We start from the raw sequence: 17,400 nt of genomic DNA on the forward strand, positions 1-17,400 counted from the left end.
AAAATAAACAAACCACATGCAGCTGAAAAAATTAAGTACTCCCTCTCTGAATTTTATGGTTTTATGTATCCCAGCATAACAAAAAACAGACTGTCATACAGTTGGGTAAACACAACCTCAAATGTAGATGAATAACAACACATGACAAATTGCTCCTTGTCATTTATTTGCTAAAAACTAGGACAAAGTGTGGAAGCAGTATGTGAAGAATGATGTACACCCTTAATACTTGTATTGGAATTTACAGAACACAGCCAAATTCAGTCTGTATATGGAGTAGCCACGGAGCTTCTGACCCTAACTGAGCAAACGCAGGCAATCCCTGTATGTGTTGCAGCTGTCGAACAGCCATGTGACATGCAGCCACGGGGACTCGAACATATTATTCGAGCACGCTGAAGATACTCTGTTAGCACATGAGCATGCCCGGATAACACCGTATCGGAGCACGTTCACTCATCACTAGTTCTAACCAAATGAACCTCAGTTTTGTCTGGGTTCAGTTTTAGCCAGCAGGCATTCATCCATTCTTGTAGTTTTGCTAAGTAATTTCAGATTTTTACATTATATGCAGTATTTATTATTTGTTACTAGCTTTTTTTTCCCAATTTAAAATCTTTGTTTTCTAGATACAGGGCTTCTGGAAACTTGATCCTTACTCGTGAAATTCAAGTATCAAATAACCAGTCAACATGGTACATCAATGGTAAAAATTCCCCCTTAAAGATGGTTGAGGAGCAGGTGGCAGCATTGAACATCCAAGTCGGAAATTTCTGCCAGTTTCTTCCACAGGTAAACCTAAACCCACTTAGAATGTAAATAAAGGGTTTTTTCAAGGAATATTTTGTCACCCCAGAACTACTTTAAAATAATAAAATCATATTTGCCTTCCCCAATTTCCCTTGGGTCCCATTCTGTCACGTGCCTGAATCTCACTGATCTATGCTTCCTGGTCCTGTCTGCAGCCAAACTGGTTGAGGTGGACCACAACTGCAGACAATTTTTGGGTCAGCGGTTATTTCCAACAATTTCCTGTGTGTCGAGGACAGGATCCAGAAGGTGAGACTATTTGGATATGGGTGAGGGCCAAAATGAGAACTGCAGGCAATTATGGAGGAAGTATATGATTCCTTTTATTTATTAGCACAGTGACACATTGAAAAAGTTTGATAGTGAAAGAATTTGAAGACTCATCAGCACTGTGCTTCAATTATATTAAATTTTATGGGTGTGTGTATATATATTATTTTTTTTATTTTTTTTTTTTTAGACGAAAGTATTAAGCAAGGTCAAACTCCCCATCAAATATATGATGAAGTGTACTTCCAGGCTGTGATTATACTGTGTGCTGTGCTTACACAATGTACAGCATGAGGACATGAGACATAGCACTGGCTTAAAATTTAGGCTGCAGGATAAGTAGTGTTGTATCGTAAAGTATAATTACTATACTGAGGGAGAACTGGGTTGTAATTGCAACTCATGGAAATGATTTTTCTCAAGCCTTTCTTAGGACAAGTTTTCCTTAACCAATTACCGTGTATACTCGTGTATAAGCTGAGATTTTTCAGCCCATTTTTTTGGGCTGAAAGTCCCCCTCTCAGCTTATACGTGAGTCATATACCGGGGGTGGGGGGGGGAGCGGGGGTGTCAGAGACCATACTCACCCCCTCCTGGCACGTCTCTGCAGCCCCTGCTTCTCCCTCTGTTGTATGCTTCCTGCGTTCAGCGGTCACGTGATACCGCTCATTAAACTCATGAATATGCGCATATTTATGAGTTTAATGAGCGGTACCACGTGACCGCTGAATGCAGGAAGCAGAAGATCGATGGAGAAGCAGGGGCTGCAGAGAAGTCCATGCGCCAGGAGGGGGTGAGTATGACGGGGGCAGAGCAATATTCACCTGTCCCCGTTCCATCGCCGTGCACCACTGTGTCTCCGGGTCCTCCTGCTGTGACATTCAGGTCAGAGGACGCGATGACGTAGTAGGTGCGCGCCCTCTGATGAATGAACCTCATTGCAGAGACCTGGGAGACACAGCGGTGGATGGCGATGGAACAGGGGCCAGTAAATATCGCCGGTGCCGGGGCTCAGGACACCGGCACCTGGCCCCTACGACGGAGAGGTGAGTGTGTCATTTTTTTTTTTAATTGCTGCAGCAGCAGCAAATAAGGGGAATTTATGGATAATCTTATGGGGCAGCATTAACCCTTGTGCAGCAGCATATGGGGGGTATTTATAGAGCATCTTATGGGGTAGCATTAACCCTTGTGCAGCAGCATATGGGGGGTATTTATGGAGCATCTTATGGGGTAGCATTAACCCTTGTGCAGCAACATATGGGGGGTATTTATGGAGCATCTTATGGGGCAGCATTAACCCTTGTGCAGCAGCATATGGAGGGTATTTATGGAGCATCTTCTTGGGCCAGCATTAACCCTTGTGCAGCAGCATATGGTTTTTTTTTTATCTATGGAGCATCTTCTTGGACCACCATTAACCCTAGGCTTATACGTGAGTCAATAAGTTTTCCCAGTTTTTTCGTGGCAAAATTAGGAGGGGGGGGGGGCGGCTTATACACAAGTATATGCAGTATTCATTCCATCGTTTTATAAGCGATTGTAATATGTGACCAGTGTAAATGGAAAAAAGGCAGTGTTGACTGTTGATTGATCAAGATTGATAGCCTATTTTTCTTTTTTTTTTTTTTTTATTATTGTATGTTTATCAGTCAAGCTTTCAGTAAATTTAAATGCCACTATTATTAACACTTAAAAGAAATTTGTCTGTATCATCAACCCTCCTAAGTAGTCTATATGGGCATGTAGGAAGTTGAATAAAGTGATACCTTGAGATCTGCAATCTGTCTTATTCCAGAGAGATCCAGATTTATCTTGCACGTTAAAACATATGGGCCAGACACAGATCTGCAAGAGAATCTGTCTCCAGAACTTCTTTCAACCTCTTCTCGACATTTGAAGTATATAACTCGTGGCAATCACCAATGCACAAGAGGCTGTGTGTGAGTGATTGCTGCCGGTTGTTCAGATGATATGACACCTGGCAGTTTAACATGCTAGATGCTGTGATCGATATCAATCGCACAATTTAGAGCACATGCAGAGGGAGGGAGCCCCCTCTGCCTTGTGATCAGCGATATCACGAGGGACTGATTATTGCCATGGTGACCCTATGTCGTCATGATGAAGTCCGGGTCACCAGAGCTAGCAAACTTGTTACACCATGCTCAGGGCATGGTGTATCAAGCTTGTGTGTCAGTGCAGCACTGATAGTTTCTAAAGCGTAGCAATGCTCGTGCATTGCTACACTTTAGAAACTGAGTTAAAAAAGTTTAAGTCCCAGACAGGGACTAAGTAAAAAAAAAAAAAAAAATTGGAACAATGTTAAAAAAAATTACAAAATAATAATAAAAATATGTATTATACATATAAATGGATATTTTTATAGAAAAAAAACACAAAATAATAAACAAGTAAAATAAACAAAAAGTATGCATATTTGGTATTGCCATGTTCGAAACGAAACAACCTATGAAACTGTCCCACTAGTTAACCCTTTCAGTGAATACTAAAAAAAGGCAAAAAAAGTTCCTTATCATACAGTCGAGCAAAAATTGGAATAAAATTCGATCAAAGACAAATGTAAATAAAAATGGTATCGCTGTAAACGTCATTTTCCCCCGCAAAGAACAAGCCACCATACAATTCCATGAGCAGAAAAATAAAAGCTGTAGCTCTCAGAATAAAGCAATGCAAAAATATATGTTTTCTTTAAAAGTTTTTATTGCGTAAAACCGCCAAAACATAAAAAAAAGTGGTATCGCTGTAATTGTACTGACCTGAAGAATGAAGATTCATTATCAATTTACCACATGTGGAACAGCATAAAAAAAACAAGACAATTCTTGATTTACTGTTTTTTGTTTATTCTGCTTCCCAAAAATCCACAATAGAAAGCGATCAAAAAACGTCATGTGAAAGAAAATGGTACCAATAAAAACGTCTACTCGTCCTCCCCAAAAAAAGCACTTGCATGACTGTCAGCCAAAATATAGAAACATGGCTTTCAAAATATGGGGATGAAAAGACATCTTAGTGTGTGACAGCAGCCAAAGATAAAAAACAGATGTAAATCTGGTATTGATATTGCATCAACCCGAATAAATAAGTTGTCAAATCACTTATACTACAGGAGGAATGGCATAAATAATAAGTAGAACCAATTCTTAACCTATTACTGATTTTTTTTTTTTTTTTTCCATTCTGTCTTCCAAAGGTCGCAGTAAGCCTCCTCTCACATCTATCCTGTGCTCTATGCTGAGCGCTTACACCATGTAAATCTCTTAAATACATGATTCAGATGGAATCCCTGGTGGAGGATTCCCTATTATAAGGCAGATGGAGGCACTGTGGACACTGTCTGGCCTTTGATTTGGCGGTGTGCATCTTTTTAGGTGTGTGTAAAAACGCGGTCGGCTACAGGTTTGTGCACTTTTGAAAAGGACAGCACTAAATAGAGTCCAAATGGAGTCCACAGTAGCTCTGCTGCCTCATTATAGTGAATGGATCCCTCGGGGGTTTCATCTGAATCGGGTCACTTGGAGATTTAGATGGGAACCCCGATGTAAGTGCTCGGTGTAGAGCGCAAGATAAATGTGATCCTAAATGTTATGTAAAATGTTCCCAATAAAAGTTTCAACTAAGTTCACAAAGAAAAAATCCACTCGGGTTAATCATCTGTTAATGAAAATATAGGGAGCTTCCACGTTACTGGTAGCACAAAAGATTTGGAAAACAACTATGGCTCCTCACACCTCAGAAGAAAGCCAATGAATTCTGCACTCCCAAAACCAAATGCCCCTTCTCCATTCTGATCCCCAGTGTTCCTAAACTACATTTAGCGTCCACATGTTTGGCACGTCTGTACTAATGACAGGCAGCCTAATTACTGGTGCGTGTCTTCAGAGGCAAGAGCTGGGCACTACCATGTACAGGTGACTACAATGTACTAGGCACTACAATGACAGTTTGTAATTTTCACTCAGCAACATCCACTGCTGCTTGTTTCTGAATCAAAATTGTCACTACAGCTATAGATAAATTTCCAAAGGGGTATAATTTCCAAAATGGGGTTACTTGAGGGGGAATTCTACTCTTCTAGCACTTAGAGGCTCTGTATAAGGAGTTTGCAAACTAGTTTAGGAAAATCTGCGCTTCAGGAGGCAAATGGTGCCCAGTCCCTCCCGAGTCTCGCCATGTGGATAAGCGGTAATGTACAGCACATATGGGCTATTTCCAAATTCAGCAGAAGTTGTGGGACAAACTTTTTACCCATTTCACAGTGTGAAAATATAAAATCTGGGGCTAAAACAAAATTTTGTGGTAAAAATGTAATTATTTATTCTTCACTATCCAATGGTATAAAATTCTTTGACAAACCTTTGGTGTCAATATGATCACTGCACCCCTAGAGGAGTTCATTGAGAGGTGTAGTTTGTAAAATGAGATCTCATATGTGGAGAGTTTCTGCTGTTCTGGCACCTCAGGGGCTCTGCCAATGTGACACAGAACCCTCAAACCAGTCCAGCAAAATCTGAACTCCAGTATGGCGCTTCTTCCTTTCTGAGCTTTGCACTGTGCCTCAAAAGTAGTTTTCGACCACATATGGGGTACAGTATCTGTATAATCAGGAGAAATAGCACAACAAGTTGTAGGAATTGAACAACATGTTTGTGGGAAAATATTTTTTTTCTCATTTTCACAGATCAACGTTGTAAAATTCTGTGTAGCAACTAGGGTTCGAGGTGCTCACCACACATCTAGATACATTTCCTTGTAAGGCTAGTTTCCAACATGGGGTCACTTGTGGGGGGTTTATACTTTTTAGGCACATCAGGGGCTCTGCAAACGTAACATGACGCCCGCAGACCATTCCATCAAAGTCTGCATTTCAGATCTTGATGGAATGGTCTGCGGGCGTCACTACTTCCCTTCCGAGCCCTGACGTATGCCCAAACAGTGGTCCCCCCACATATGGGGTACTAGCGTACTCGGGACAAACTGGACAACAACTTTTGGGGTCCAATTTCTCCTGTTACCCTTGTGAAAATAAAAAATTGCAGGCTAAAAAATAATTTTTTGAAGAAAAAAAATGATTTTTTATTTTCACGGCTCTGCGTTATAAACTTCTGTGAAGCACTTGGGGGTTCAAAGTGCTCACCACACATCTTGATAAGTTCCCTGGGGGGTCTAGTTTCCAAAATGGGGTCACTTGTGGGGGAGCTCCAATGTTTAGGCACATAGGGGCTCTCCGTATGCAACATGGTGTTCGCTAACGATTGGAGCTAATTTTCCATTCAAAAAGACAATTGGTGCTCCTTCCCTTCTGAGCCCTGCCATGTGCCCAAACTTGTTTATGTTGTGAGTTCATTTTCCCCTTCACTACTGAGGCCCGAGGAACTCCCTCTTCTGGTAAAGAAAGGTAGTGAGCCTGATTATCAAACACCTGAGTCTGATGATGATGACTGGCTGAGTGGAGTTACTGACTGGATATAAGGCTGCCGACGCCCTTCTGCCCTGCGGGTGACTTCTCTGTGGGATCCTTGGAGACTAGTCTGAATTCCTGCTCCTCTAAAGCTAAGTTTTCTGCTCGGCCTTTTGCATTTGTGCTTAGACTTTGTTTTGCTTTGTTTTTCTGGATTTCTGCCATTCCCCGCTGGGGTGTGCTGAATTCCTTTAGCTCTGTCTTCTGGAAATACCTGAGTGCTGATTTAGTTTTTGAAGCCTAGCTGCATCAGGGTCTTTTTCATATCAGCTTGTTGGCTTATGTCTTTGATAGGGTTTTGGCAGATTGCAGACAGCAACCTTCCTTTCCTGTTCTGTTTAGCTAGCTTGGGCCCCATCGTTTGCTCAGCCTATCTTTCTATCTGTGTTAGTGTTTTTTCATCTTGCTTCACCGTCATTATATGTTGGGGGCTGCCTTTTCTTTGGGGTCTGCTCTGGGGCAGTTTAGATTTCCTTTTCTGTCTTTAGGCTATTTAGCGCTCCGGCTGTGATCGAGGGGTCTAGGGCATTGTAGGAACCCCCCACGGCTACTGCTAGTTGTGTTGATAGGTTCAGGGGTCTGCAATCTGATAGTTGCCAACTTCTCTGGTTTTCTGGACGTAGCTTCTATTTTTGTGTTTGCCTCCTACGGTGATTCAATCATAACAGGTTTATGACCACATATGAGGTATCGGTGTACTCAGGAGAAATTGCCCAACAAGTTTTAGGATCCATTTTATCCTGTTGTCCATGTGAAAAAGAAAAAATTGAGGCTAAAAGATAATTTTTGTGAAAAAAAACTACTTTTTCATTTTTACGGATCAATTTGTGAAGCACCTGGATCTAATTTTCCATACAAAAATTCAAATGGCGCTCCTTCCCTTCCGAGCACTGCCGTGCGCCCAAACAGTGGTTCCCCCCCCCCCCCCACACGTGGGGTTTCAGTGTACTCAGGACAAATTGGACAACAACTTTTGGGGTCAACTTTCTCCTTTTACCCTTGGGAAAATAAAAAAATTGAGGACTAAAAAGATAAATGTTCATTTTTTTTCCTTCCATGTTGCTTCTACTGCTATGAAACACCTGAAGGGTTAATAAACTTCTTGAATGAGGTTTTGATCAGCTTGAGGGGTGCAGTTTTTAGAATGGTGTCGCTTTTGGGTATTTTCTGCCATATAGACCCCTCAAACTGACTTCAAATGTGAGGTGGTCCCTAAAAAAAAAATGGTTTTGTAAATTTTGTTGTAAAAATGAGAAATTGCTGGTCAACTTTTAACCCTTAACTTCCTAACAAAAAAAAATTTGTTTCCAAAATTGTGCTGATGTAAAGTAGATATGTGGAAAATGTTATTTATTAACTATTTTCTGTCACATAACTCTCTGGTTTAACAGAATGAAAATTGTGAAATTTTCAAAATTTTTGCCAAATTTCCGATTTTTTTTTTTTCACAAACGCAAAAATTATTGATCTAAACTTACCACTAACATGAAGCCCAATATGTCACGAAAAAAACGATCTCAGAATCGCTAGGATCCGTTGAAGCGTTTCTGAGTTATTACCTCATAAACGAACACTGGTCAGAATTGCAAAAAATGACCAGGTCTCCCATCGTAGGGAAGTGAGATCAGACATGGAGTCCTACTTCCAAAAATACTGCGAGAAAATCCGACAGTATAGACAGACAACTGACAAAACATGAGGAGAGGATCAATAGACTCGAGCACAGGTCAACTATTTCCTTTGAAGAAGTGGACAGACTCACCTCAGAGATGAAGCACCTGCGTACTAAGATGGCGGATCTTGAGGACCGGAGCAGGCGAAATAATTTGAAGGTCAGAGGTATCCCGGAAGATGTACCTCAAGAACAACTGTCGTGTCGGAGCACCTCAAAGCTATCTTTAAATCAGCCCTGCCAGACCTGTCTGACTTGGACCTGACGATAGATAGAATTCACCGTCTACCCAAACCCAACAAGATCCCGGCGGAATTGCCCAGAGATACCATTCTTAAAGTGCATTTTTTCAAAACTAAGGAACGGATCCTTAACTACTTAAAAGATAGAAAAACTTTTCCGGAACCACACGGAGCTCTAAAAGTGTTCCCCGACTTCTCCAAAGAGACTTTGGAAGGCCGAAGAGAGTTCAGACCAGTGACTATGGCCCTCCGCGACAAGAGAGTCGACTACAAATGGGGATTTCCTCTACGACTGCTGATCTCACATCGGGGCAGGAATATACCAGTCTATACCGTCGAAGAAGGAATGGACTTTGTTAGGTCACTTGACAGAGACTGACCAGGCATCCGCTGGAAAAATGTCTTCTAATTAATAGAAGCCTCCGCTTCTCTGCAGCCTAGGATTTTCCCTTTTTCCCGTCCACTTTCACTAACCCCCTCTTACTTTTCAGGTAGCTCTACGGACCTACTTGTGTCTATTTTACAGTTGACATATTTGTTGTTGTCTATTCTTTATATTCTATATTTTAGGTTCTAATTTTACAGGATCCAGAGTTCTCTCATTGGATTCTTCAATCAAAAACCCGTCATTGCTCCTGCAACACTCGTAGTTGGTATACTTATTACTGTTAATTACAATATTCAGTGCAATTTTTGCTTTTTAGGTTCAAGACTTGTAAATTCTCTAGATCTTACCTTGTTATCCAGGTCAAATTTCCTTTACAGGTTCCAGTTATCTAACGGTTAAAATGACTTTTAAAATTGTGTCCTACAACGTGAGAGGACTAAATAGCCCCCAAAAGAGGCACGCTTTGTGGAGAGAATTAATCAAATCACAAGCGGACATCGCCTCTATTCAGGAGACTAAATTTTTGACAGGAAGCCACCCCTACTTTCAACATCGCAGCTTTCCTCATATTTTTGAGGCCTGCAATTCTAGCAAACGAGCTGGAGTGGTTACCCTAGTCAAAAATACGGTTCCATTTGAGGTAATTGAAGATTTTGGTGATGCTAAAGGCAGGTATCACATCTTAATCTGCATTATTAACGGACAAACTAACACTTTAGTTAACATATATGCACCGAATAGACATCAGGCCAGATTCTTGACGAAAGTGATGAAAAAGGTAACCGAGGTGAGAAAAGGGACCCTCATACTTCTGGGCAACTTTAACACCACTCCAGATAGGACTATTGATTCCACTTCAGATTCCCGACCGGCCTCGAACGATCTGAATTGGTGGCTGGATAAGAATGAACTTTGCGACACATTTCGATGTCTAAATTCATCCTCCAGAGAATACACACATTTTTCATCAGTCCACCAATCGGCCTCCAGGATTGATTTAATCTTATCCGACATCTTTTCCCTTAAAAAATTTAAAAAGGTCAGTATTGGAGATAGGACTATATCCGATCACTCCCCAGTCATTGGCGAATTCCTCTTTGGGCCGCCATTAAGAAACACCAGAATGTGGAAATGTAACTCTAACATCATACACGATCCCATCCATAAAGCAACAATCCAAAAAGCCATAGACGATTTTTTCCTTGAAAATACCCCGGAGGCTACCAATCCATCTAACAACTGGTGCGCCCATAAGGCCGTCATCAGGGGTATTTTAATCAATATTTCCTCCAAGATCAAAAGAGAAAATAGGGAAAAATTGGATAAACTTCACAAGTCCATACGTGAACAGGAGAAATACATATTAGACCACCCCTCATGTCCCTCTAATAAACAGGCAGAATTGGCAAAATTAAGACAAGACCTACGCAATTTACTTTATTCACCCTATGAAGCAGCCCTTAATTCCTCGAAGTTTAAATTCTATTCCGCTTTAAACAAACCCACACGGTATATGGCAAATAAAATTAAAAGACTAAGGATCCACAACAGAATTAGTAAAATTTCATCCATGGAAGGCGATAAAATTCTTCACCATCCCCAGGATATAGTTAATGAGTTTTCCAAATATTATAGCAAACTTTATAATTTGAACACGGACCCCCTATCACCACCCCCAAAAGAACAGAACATCAAATCATACCTGACAAACATTAAACTACCATCTTTAACCAACGACGATATAGAATCTTTGCACCATTCACTACCCAGGAAGTCGAAGACACGATTAAACACCTCGACCTTCATAAGTCACCTGGGCCGGACGGCTATAATAATACATACTACAAAATCTTCAGTAAATCCCTTTCCCCACAGTTAACGAAACTCTTCAACCATGCCTCCGCAATAGGTTCCTCTCCGCCTGAGATGCTGGAGGCCTCCATTACCCTAATTCCCAAACAATCTGGTGACCCCCTATCTCCAAGTAACTACAGACCAATTTCCTTGCTCAATACAGACACAAAATTATTTTCAAAAATCCTAGCAAACAGGTTGAGTTATATACTTCCCAATTTGGTGGCGAACGACCAAATGGGTTTCGTAAAAGGCAGGCAACCAGCCGATGCTACAAGAAGAATACTGGACTCCGTCAAACTTACTAACTCCACCAGGTCCCCAACAGTTTTCATATCACTTGACGCCGAGAAGGCATTCGACCGCATCGACTGGTGTTTCCTGAAACATACCTTAATTAAATTTGGGTTCAACAACAATCTCCTTAAAACATTCATGGCACTATACAAAAACCCCACAGCTAAAGTTAACTGCAATAATCACATCTCAGATACATTCGCTATCAATAACGGCACAAGACAAGGATGCCCCCTCTCACCACTATTATTCAACTTAGCGTTAGAACCATTAGTGGAGTCCATAAGACAAAACTCAAAAATAACTGGCCTCTCTACCAACAACCGCCAACATAAACTCAGCCTGTTTGCGGACGATATAATCCTGACCCTTACAAACCCTGTATCATCAACTATGGAAACCCTCAAGGAACTAGAAACCTTTTCAGCCCTTTCAAATTTTAAAACCAATAACTCAAAATCTAACATACTACCTATCCATGTCAATCCCGAAGAAACTACTCGCCTAAAATCTTTTATTTCATTTAATTGGTGCAGGAAGGAACTACTGTATCTAGGTATTATAATCAATAAAGATTTAAACAAAACTGTTATTTTAAACATGAAAAAGTTGTCGGACTCGATTCAGAAGGACAGCAATACCTTCAGAGATAGAGACCTGACCTGGTGGGGGAGGAACCTAGCGGTGAAATTGTTTACATTACCTAAAATTCTATATATTCTCAGATGCATACCACTTCCTATCTCCACGGCATGCCTAACGGCCATTCAGTCGCAAATAAACAATATTATTTGGAACCACAAAAAACCAAGAACTGACACCAGAACATTATTCAAAAAGAAACTTCATGGTGGATTTAGTCTTCCGAATATCTCCGCTCATTATTATACTTTGTTAATTAAACAGAGTATACATTGGTTATCAGACACGAGTGTTCCCGCATGGCATGGCCTGGAGGTAGACATCAACAAAGGTAATCCTCTCAAATCTCTGGTTTTCAAAGCCATTTCTAATCTGACTACAAATAACCACACTCACCCGATATTTCAGGCAATTTCCTTGGCCTGGTGTAAAATCTCTAGATTAGATGGCCGTAGCCAAAAAATGTCCACGCTGTATAGACTACCTTTAACCCATGTCTATACATTCTTGGGAAAAACTACACCCCCTCACTGGGCTGACTTCAAAATAAATAGAATAGGTGACATCTTCAATGGCCCCAACTACTTGAGTTTCAGTTTAATAAAGAATAACTTCAAAGTACCTTCTTTCTTCCATGAATATTTGTTACTAAGAGAACATATCAAATTATTCTTAAGTAATAAACCTAGATTTACAGAGGCGTCTCTAAACATTTTGGTTAACCTGCATCACCAAATCTTCTGGGGACATAAATTTATTTGATTGTTTCAACAAAGACTTGTCTCTTACAAAAAGCGCCCATATGCTCACTTGGGAGAAATCTCTCAACCTCACTACCTCTGCAGATGAATGGGAGGAAACATTTTCATTATCCAACCGGTCTACGATATCTATGCCTCTCCTGGAATCACACTTCAAGGTATACACCAGATGGTACTATACACCATCTAGACTAGCTCACATAGATGTCTCCAACTCCCCACTTTGTTGGAGAAAATGCGGCTGTAAGGGGGATTTATTACACATTTTCTGGAGCTGCCCTACTGTTGTTACCTTTTGGTCAGGAATTTCCTCTATAATCACCAAACTCTCTGGTTCACCATTTACCTTCACACCACAATTAGCCCTGCTCTCTCTGAATACCTCTGCCTTAGATAATTCTCTTCAACGAATTGTTATACATATTTGCATGGTCGCCAAAAATGCTATCGCCTTTCACTGGAAAAGTCATACTTTACCTGATGTTGACTTCATTGTCAAACTAATTACACAACACAGAGACCTCGAACTTAAGTTCGCTCTGTCCAACAATAGTTTCGGCCAATTCTACAGAAAGTGGCACAAATGGGATCAATCTTTCCCTCCATCACTTACCTGATTAGCATTTGCATTTATATTTAATTATTCTTGGCCTCTGTATTATCTTATATTGGTCTTTATAATGTTAAGGTCAAAGTCATGTTCTATCATAGCACTGTTTGCTTCTATTCTGTATACCATAGTTTGTTGTTTACAATGCTATTTTTTTCAAGGGCTGCGTCCCTTGCTTTACTTGGGTCAAATTGTTGCTGCCTTGCAAATTTATGTTTGTTGTTATGTTTACTGCCCTACTCTTACATCAGCTCCCTCTCCCCCCATCCCCTCTACCCCCCCCCCCCCTCTATACCCTTGTTAAAAATAAAAATATTGGAAAAGAGTAAAAAAAAACAAAACAAAATGACCAGTTCATTAAGGTCAAAATAGGTCATGAAGGGGTTAAGGTAATGAATGAGCTCCATGCCTATGGGAGTGGAGACGTGTGCATATTCATTACCTTTAATGAGCGGTACCACGTGATGCTCACACAGGAAGAGCTGCCCAGAGAAGCAGGGATGTTCAGCGGTGGCACGAGGAGGGTGAGTATGATGTCGCAGCCGCCGGCTCCTGCCTCTCCCCGCCTACTTTCTGCACAATGACTTGTGTATAAGCCGAGGGGGTCATTTTCAGCAAAAAAAGTGCTGAAAACCTCGGCTTATACACGAGTATATACACATAGGATAGGTACATATATAGATGCCAGTGACACACACATATATATATGTATATATATTATATAGAAAAGCCGGCAATTCAGCAACTATGCACTGTAAAATCACAGCAGGAGCCGACAGGATAGAGTAGATGGATTACATACAGTAAATACGCATAGAATAGGTAGCTATACAGATGTCGGTGACAAATACAATTAGTGTAGTGTGTGTGCAGCTTACTGTACGTGTATTTAATAAAAGATTATTTTTCTGAAAAAAAATGGCGTGGGCTCCCACGTAATTTTTTTGATCAGCAGAGGGAAAGCAGACAGCTGGGGGCCTATGTTTATAGCCATGGAAGGGGGTAATATTCATGGAGCTTCCAGGCTATTAATATCAGCTCACAGCTGTATACTTGGCCTTTAGTGGCTATTAAAATGGTGGACCCTAAAAAAAAATGACGTAGGGTCCCCCTATAATTAATACCCAAAGCCTTGGAAGTGGCCATGGATACTACCCCACCAGGCTAAAAATATCACCTCTCAGCCGCCCCAGAAAAGGTGCATCTCTATGAAGTGCCAATTCTAGCACTTAGTAGTTTAGCTCTTCCCAATTGCTCTGTAGTGGTGGCGTGAGGGGTGATGGTTGTTTGATTGATGTCACCTTTGTATTGTCAGGTGACACCAGACACCCTCATTACTAACCCCATAGTCATATTGTGTAAAAACACACACACAGAAAATAGTCCTTTATTTGAAGGAATGACACCTTTAATAAATCTTAATTAAACCATACTTTTTACGACCTTACCTATTCCATACACACCATTGTCGTCGGCAAACGAGTTAAAAAAACAAAAAAAAACAACAAACCACTATATTCCTCACCTTTCCACAGAGAAGCTGATAATCCATTTGTCCCACGACGGGTCTAGCTTTGCTACATCTAGATGACAGGTTGCATGATGCGACCATACAGCCTGCCATCCAGTAGAGACACTGAGCAGCATGTGAGCCAATGAACTCAATCTTCCTGACATGAGTGCGAGGTCCATGGGAAAATTCCCACCACGGAAGACCCAGCCAGGACCCATTTTTAATATCCGGGTGTAGGGAGGGAGGTTGTCGCTCAAGATTTTACGGTACATGGCTCCATCCATTCTCCCTTTGATGCTGTTAAGGTGAAAGACCTGGCTAGTCATTGCTTGCGTTGAGAAACGTGATGGTGTCTCCGCGGCTAATTGTTTTTGCTTGTTTTACATATTTCCCATAAGGGATGGGGGCAGTGCTCTAGAATCACTGCGTTGAGAAACACGTGATGGTGTCTCCGCAGTGTCGGATGTTGATCTCCATGAGGTAAATCATCCTCATTTTTCATAGTCTTCCACTAGGCATTGCTCCTACTAGCCAGTTTCCTACTCCACACTGATGAGGGGCAATACCCCGAAACAGCTGTCTGTGGATGGATACCATGTTTTGGCATAGGTGTTTCCTTCATTGGAGACTGCCCTTCCCGTGGTTGTTCCTTCCCGGTGAAAGACCTGGCTAGTCATTGCTTGCGTTGAGAAACATGTGATGGTGTCTCCGCGGCTAATTGTTTTTGCATGTTTTACTTATTTCGCATAAGTGTCGGATGTTGATCTCCATGAGGTCAATCATCCTCATTTTTCATAGTCTTCCACTAGGCATTGCTCCTACTAGCCAGTTTCCTACTCCACACTGATGAGGGGCAATACCCCGAAACAGCTGTCTGTGGATGGATACCATGTTTTGGCATAGGTGGTTTCCTTCATTGGAGACTGCCCTTCCCGTGGTTGTTCCTTCCCGGTGAAAGACCTGGCTAGTCATTGCTTGCGTTGAGAAATATGTGATGGTGTCTCCGCGGCTAATTGTTTTTGCATGTTTTACATATTTCCCATAAGGGATGGGGGCAGTGCTCTAGAATCACTGCGTTGAGAAACACGTGATGGTGTCTCCACAGTGTCGGATGTTGATCTCCATGAGGTCAATCATCCTCATTTTTCAAAGTTAACGAAGGTGGCAGACTCTATGAATGCATGGAGGCAAAAAGCGGACGACCTGGAGAACAGAATGCGTCGGAATGACATCCGAATTATTGGGCTCCCGGAGCGTTCGGAGGGTCAACACCTGGAGCAATTTCTGGAAGATTGGCTCAAAACTACTTTGGGAGACGAATTCTCTCCAACATTTGCGGTGGAGCGTGCCCACAGAGTCCCCACTAGGCCTCTTCCTCCTGTAGCCCCACCTAGACCTTTTCTGGCACGTCTCCTTAACTGTGGGAACAGGGATGTGGCTCTGCGTTTGGCACGGCAGAAAAGCCCCATTAAGTTCAACAATGCCTCAATCTCTATTTTCCAAGACTTCCTCATGGAACTTCAGAAACAACGGCACAGTTCATGGAGGTCAAAAAGAGCCTCCGGGCGAGGAATGTTATGTACTCAATGATTTATCCGGCCCGGCTTCGAGTAGTTCATGAGGGTTCCACCCTGTTTTTCACGGATCCGGCGGAGGCGGCTGAGTGGCTGCGGTCCCACAGGGGGTCTTCTGCAAAGGAATTCTAGTGCATATTTTGCTAGTCAATACCTTTGCATCAATGGTCTGATTGGAGCTCTATCCGCATGCGTCCAATTATCAACAATACCGGACACTGTGCTCAGTGATGGTTTCCTCTTGTTCGCTTCATGACGGGAGTACAGGACTCTGCTCCCATACTGTTTGCTGTTTATTTACTTTGTTTTTTCTTTGTTGTGGTTTTATATGTTTTTTTTAGGTAAGATTCGCAGCCATCGACACTTTTCATCTTTAGGAGATGTCTCTAAATTCTACCCGGGTAATGATGTGCCCAATATTCAGCGGAGGAAAACATGGGGTCTGAGTTGATCTGTATGACATGGAATGTGAGGGGTATAAAAACTCCCCGGAAAAAGATTAAGGTTTTCTCGCAGGTCAGACATTATCGCCCTCACATTGTGTCCCTGGTGGAGACGCACCTGACCAGGGATACGGTTCGGTGTGTGCAGAAGCCTTGGGTACAATGGTCTGTTCACGCATACCATACCAGCTACTCGAGAGGGGTTTCATTGTTGGTACATAGAGACGTTAGATGGGAGGCCAGGGAGACTCAGAGGGATCCTGAGGGTTGTTTTGTTTTTGTGCATGCACTGATAAACGCGGGGGAATATGTAATCCTATGTGTCTATAACCCCCCCTCCAGCTAGTATGTCCCTTCTTCAGAGGGCAATGAGTTTTGCCCTGGATTATCCAGATGCGGATGTTATCTGTATGGGAGATTTCAATATGGTTATGAACAACTGCCTTGATAAATTGAGATTGGATGGTGGAGTGACTGGGGGGGCCTCTTCGCTGACCACAACTTCGCTGTCACGGTTTATGGGGGAGGGCGGGTGGCTGGATCTGTGGAGGATGCGTTACCCTGAGTTAAGAGAATATACCTGTCAATCGTCCACTAAACGCTCTGTCGCGCATAGATTACATATTTGGTTCCAGCGGTCTGGCGATGTGGGTGGATAGCATAGAGCATGGCACTAGGGGATCTCAGATGATAGTCCGGTCATCCTTAAGCTTAAAATATGGCCAATTAAAGGGATAGTTTGGAAGTTGAATCCTTTCTGGTTGAAGTTAATAGTGTCCCCCGATAGAACGATCGTTCAATTGCATTGTTTCGAGTCTCATCCGGAACCTCAAGACATT

At 42.0% G+C, this 17,400-nt stretch overlaps 1 protein-coding gene across 4 annotated transcripts in view; it reads left to right on the forward strand.

Annotated features, from left to right (window-relative positions):
* The window catches only part of SMC5 (structural maintenance of chromosomes 5), a 344,009-nt gene that overhangs the window by 22,220 nt on the left and 304,389 nt on the right, over positions 1–17,400 (forward strand). For all 4 annotated transcript variants that reach the window (XM_073543725.1, XM_073543726.1, XM_073543723.1 and 1 more), the window contains exon 4: positions 630–792. In XM_073543725.1, the coding sequence (XP_073399826.1) occupies positions 630–792 (163 nt within the window). The remainder of the gene's footprint in view (positions 1–629; positions 793–17,400) is intronic.

Source organism: Dendrobates tinctorius, unplaced genomic scaffold (genome assembly GCF_039654945.1).
Source record: "Dendrobates tinctorius isolate UK_male_01 unplaced genomic scaffold, ASM3965494v1 ptg000134l, whole genome shotgun sequence".
In the NCBI taxonomy this organism is placed as follows: domain Eukaryota; kingdom Metazoa; phylum Chordata; class Amphibia; order Anura; family Dendrobatidae; genus Dendrobates; species Dendrobates tinctorius.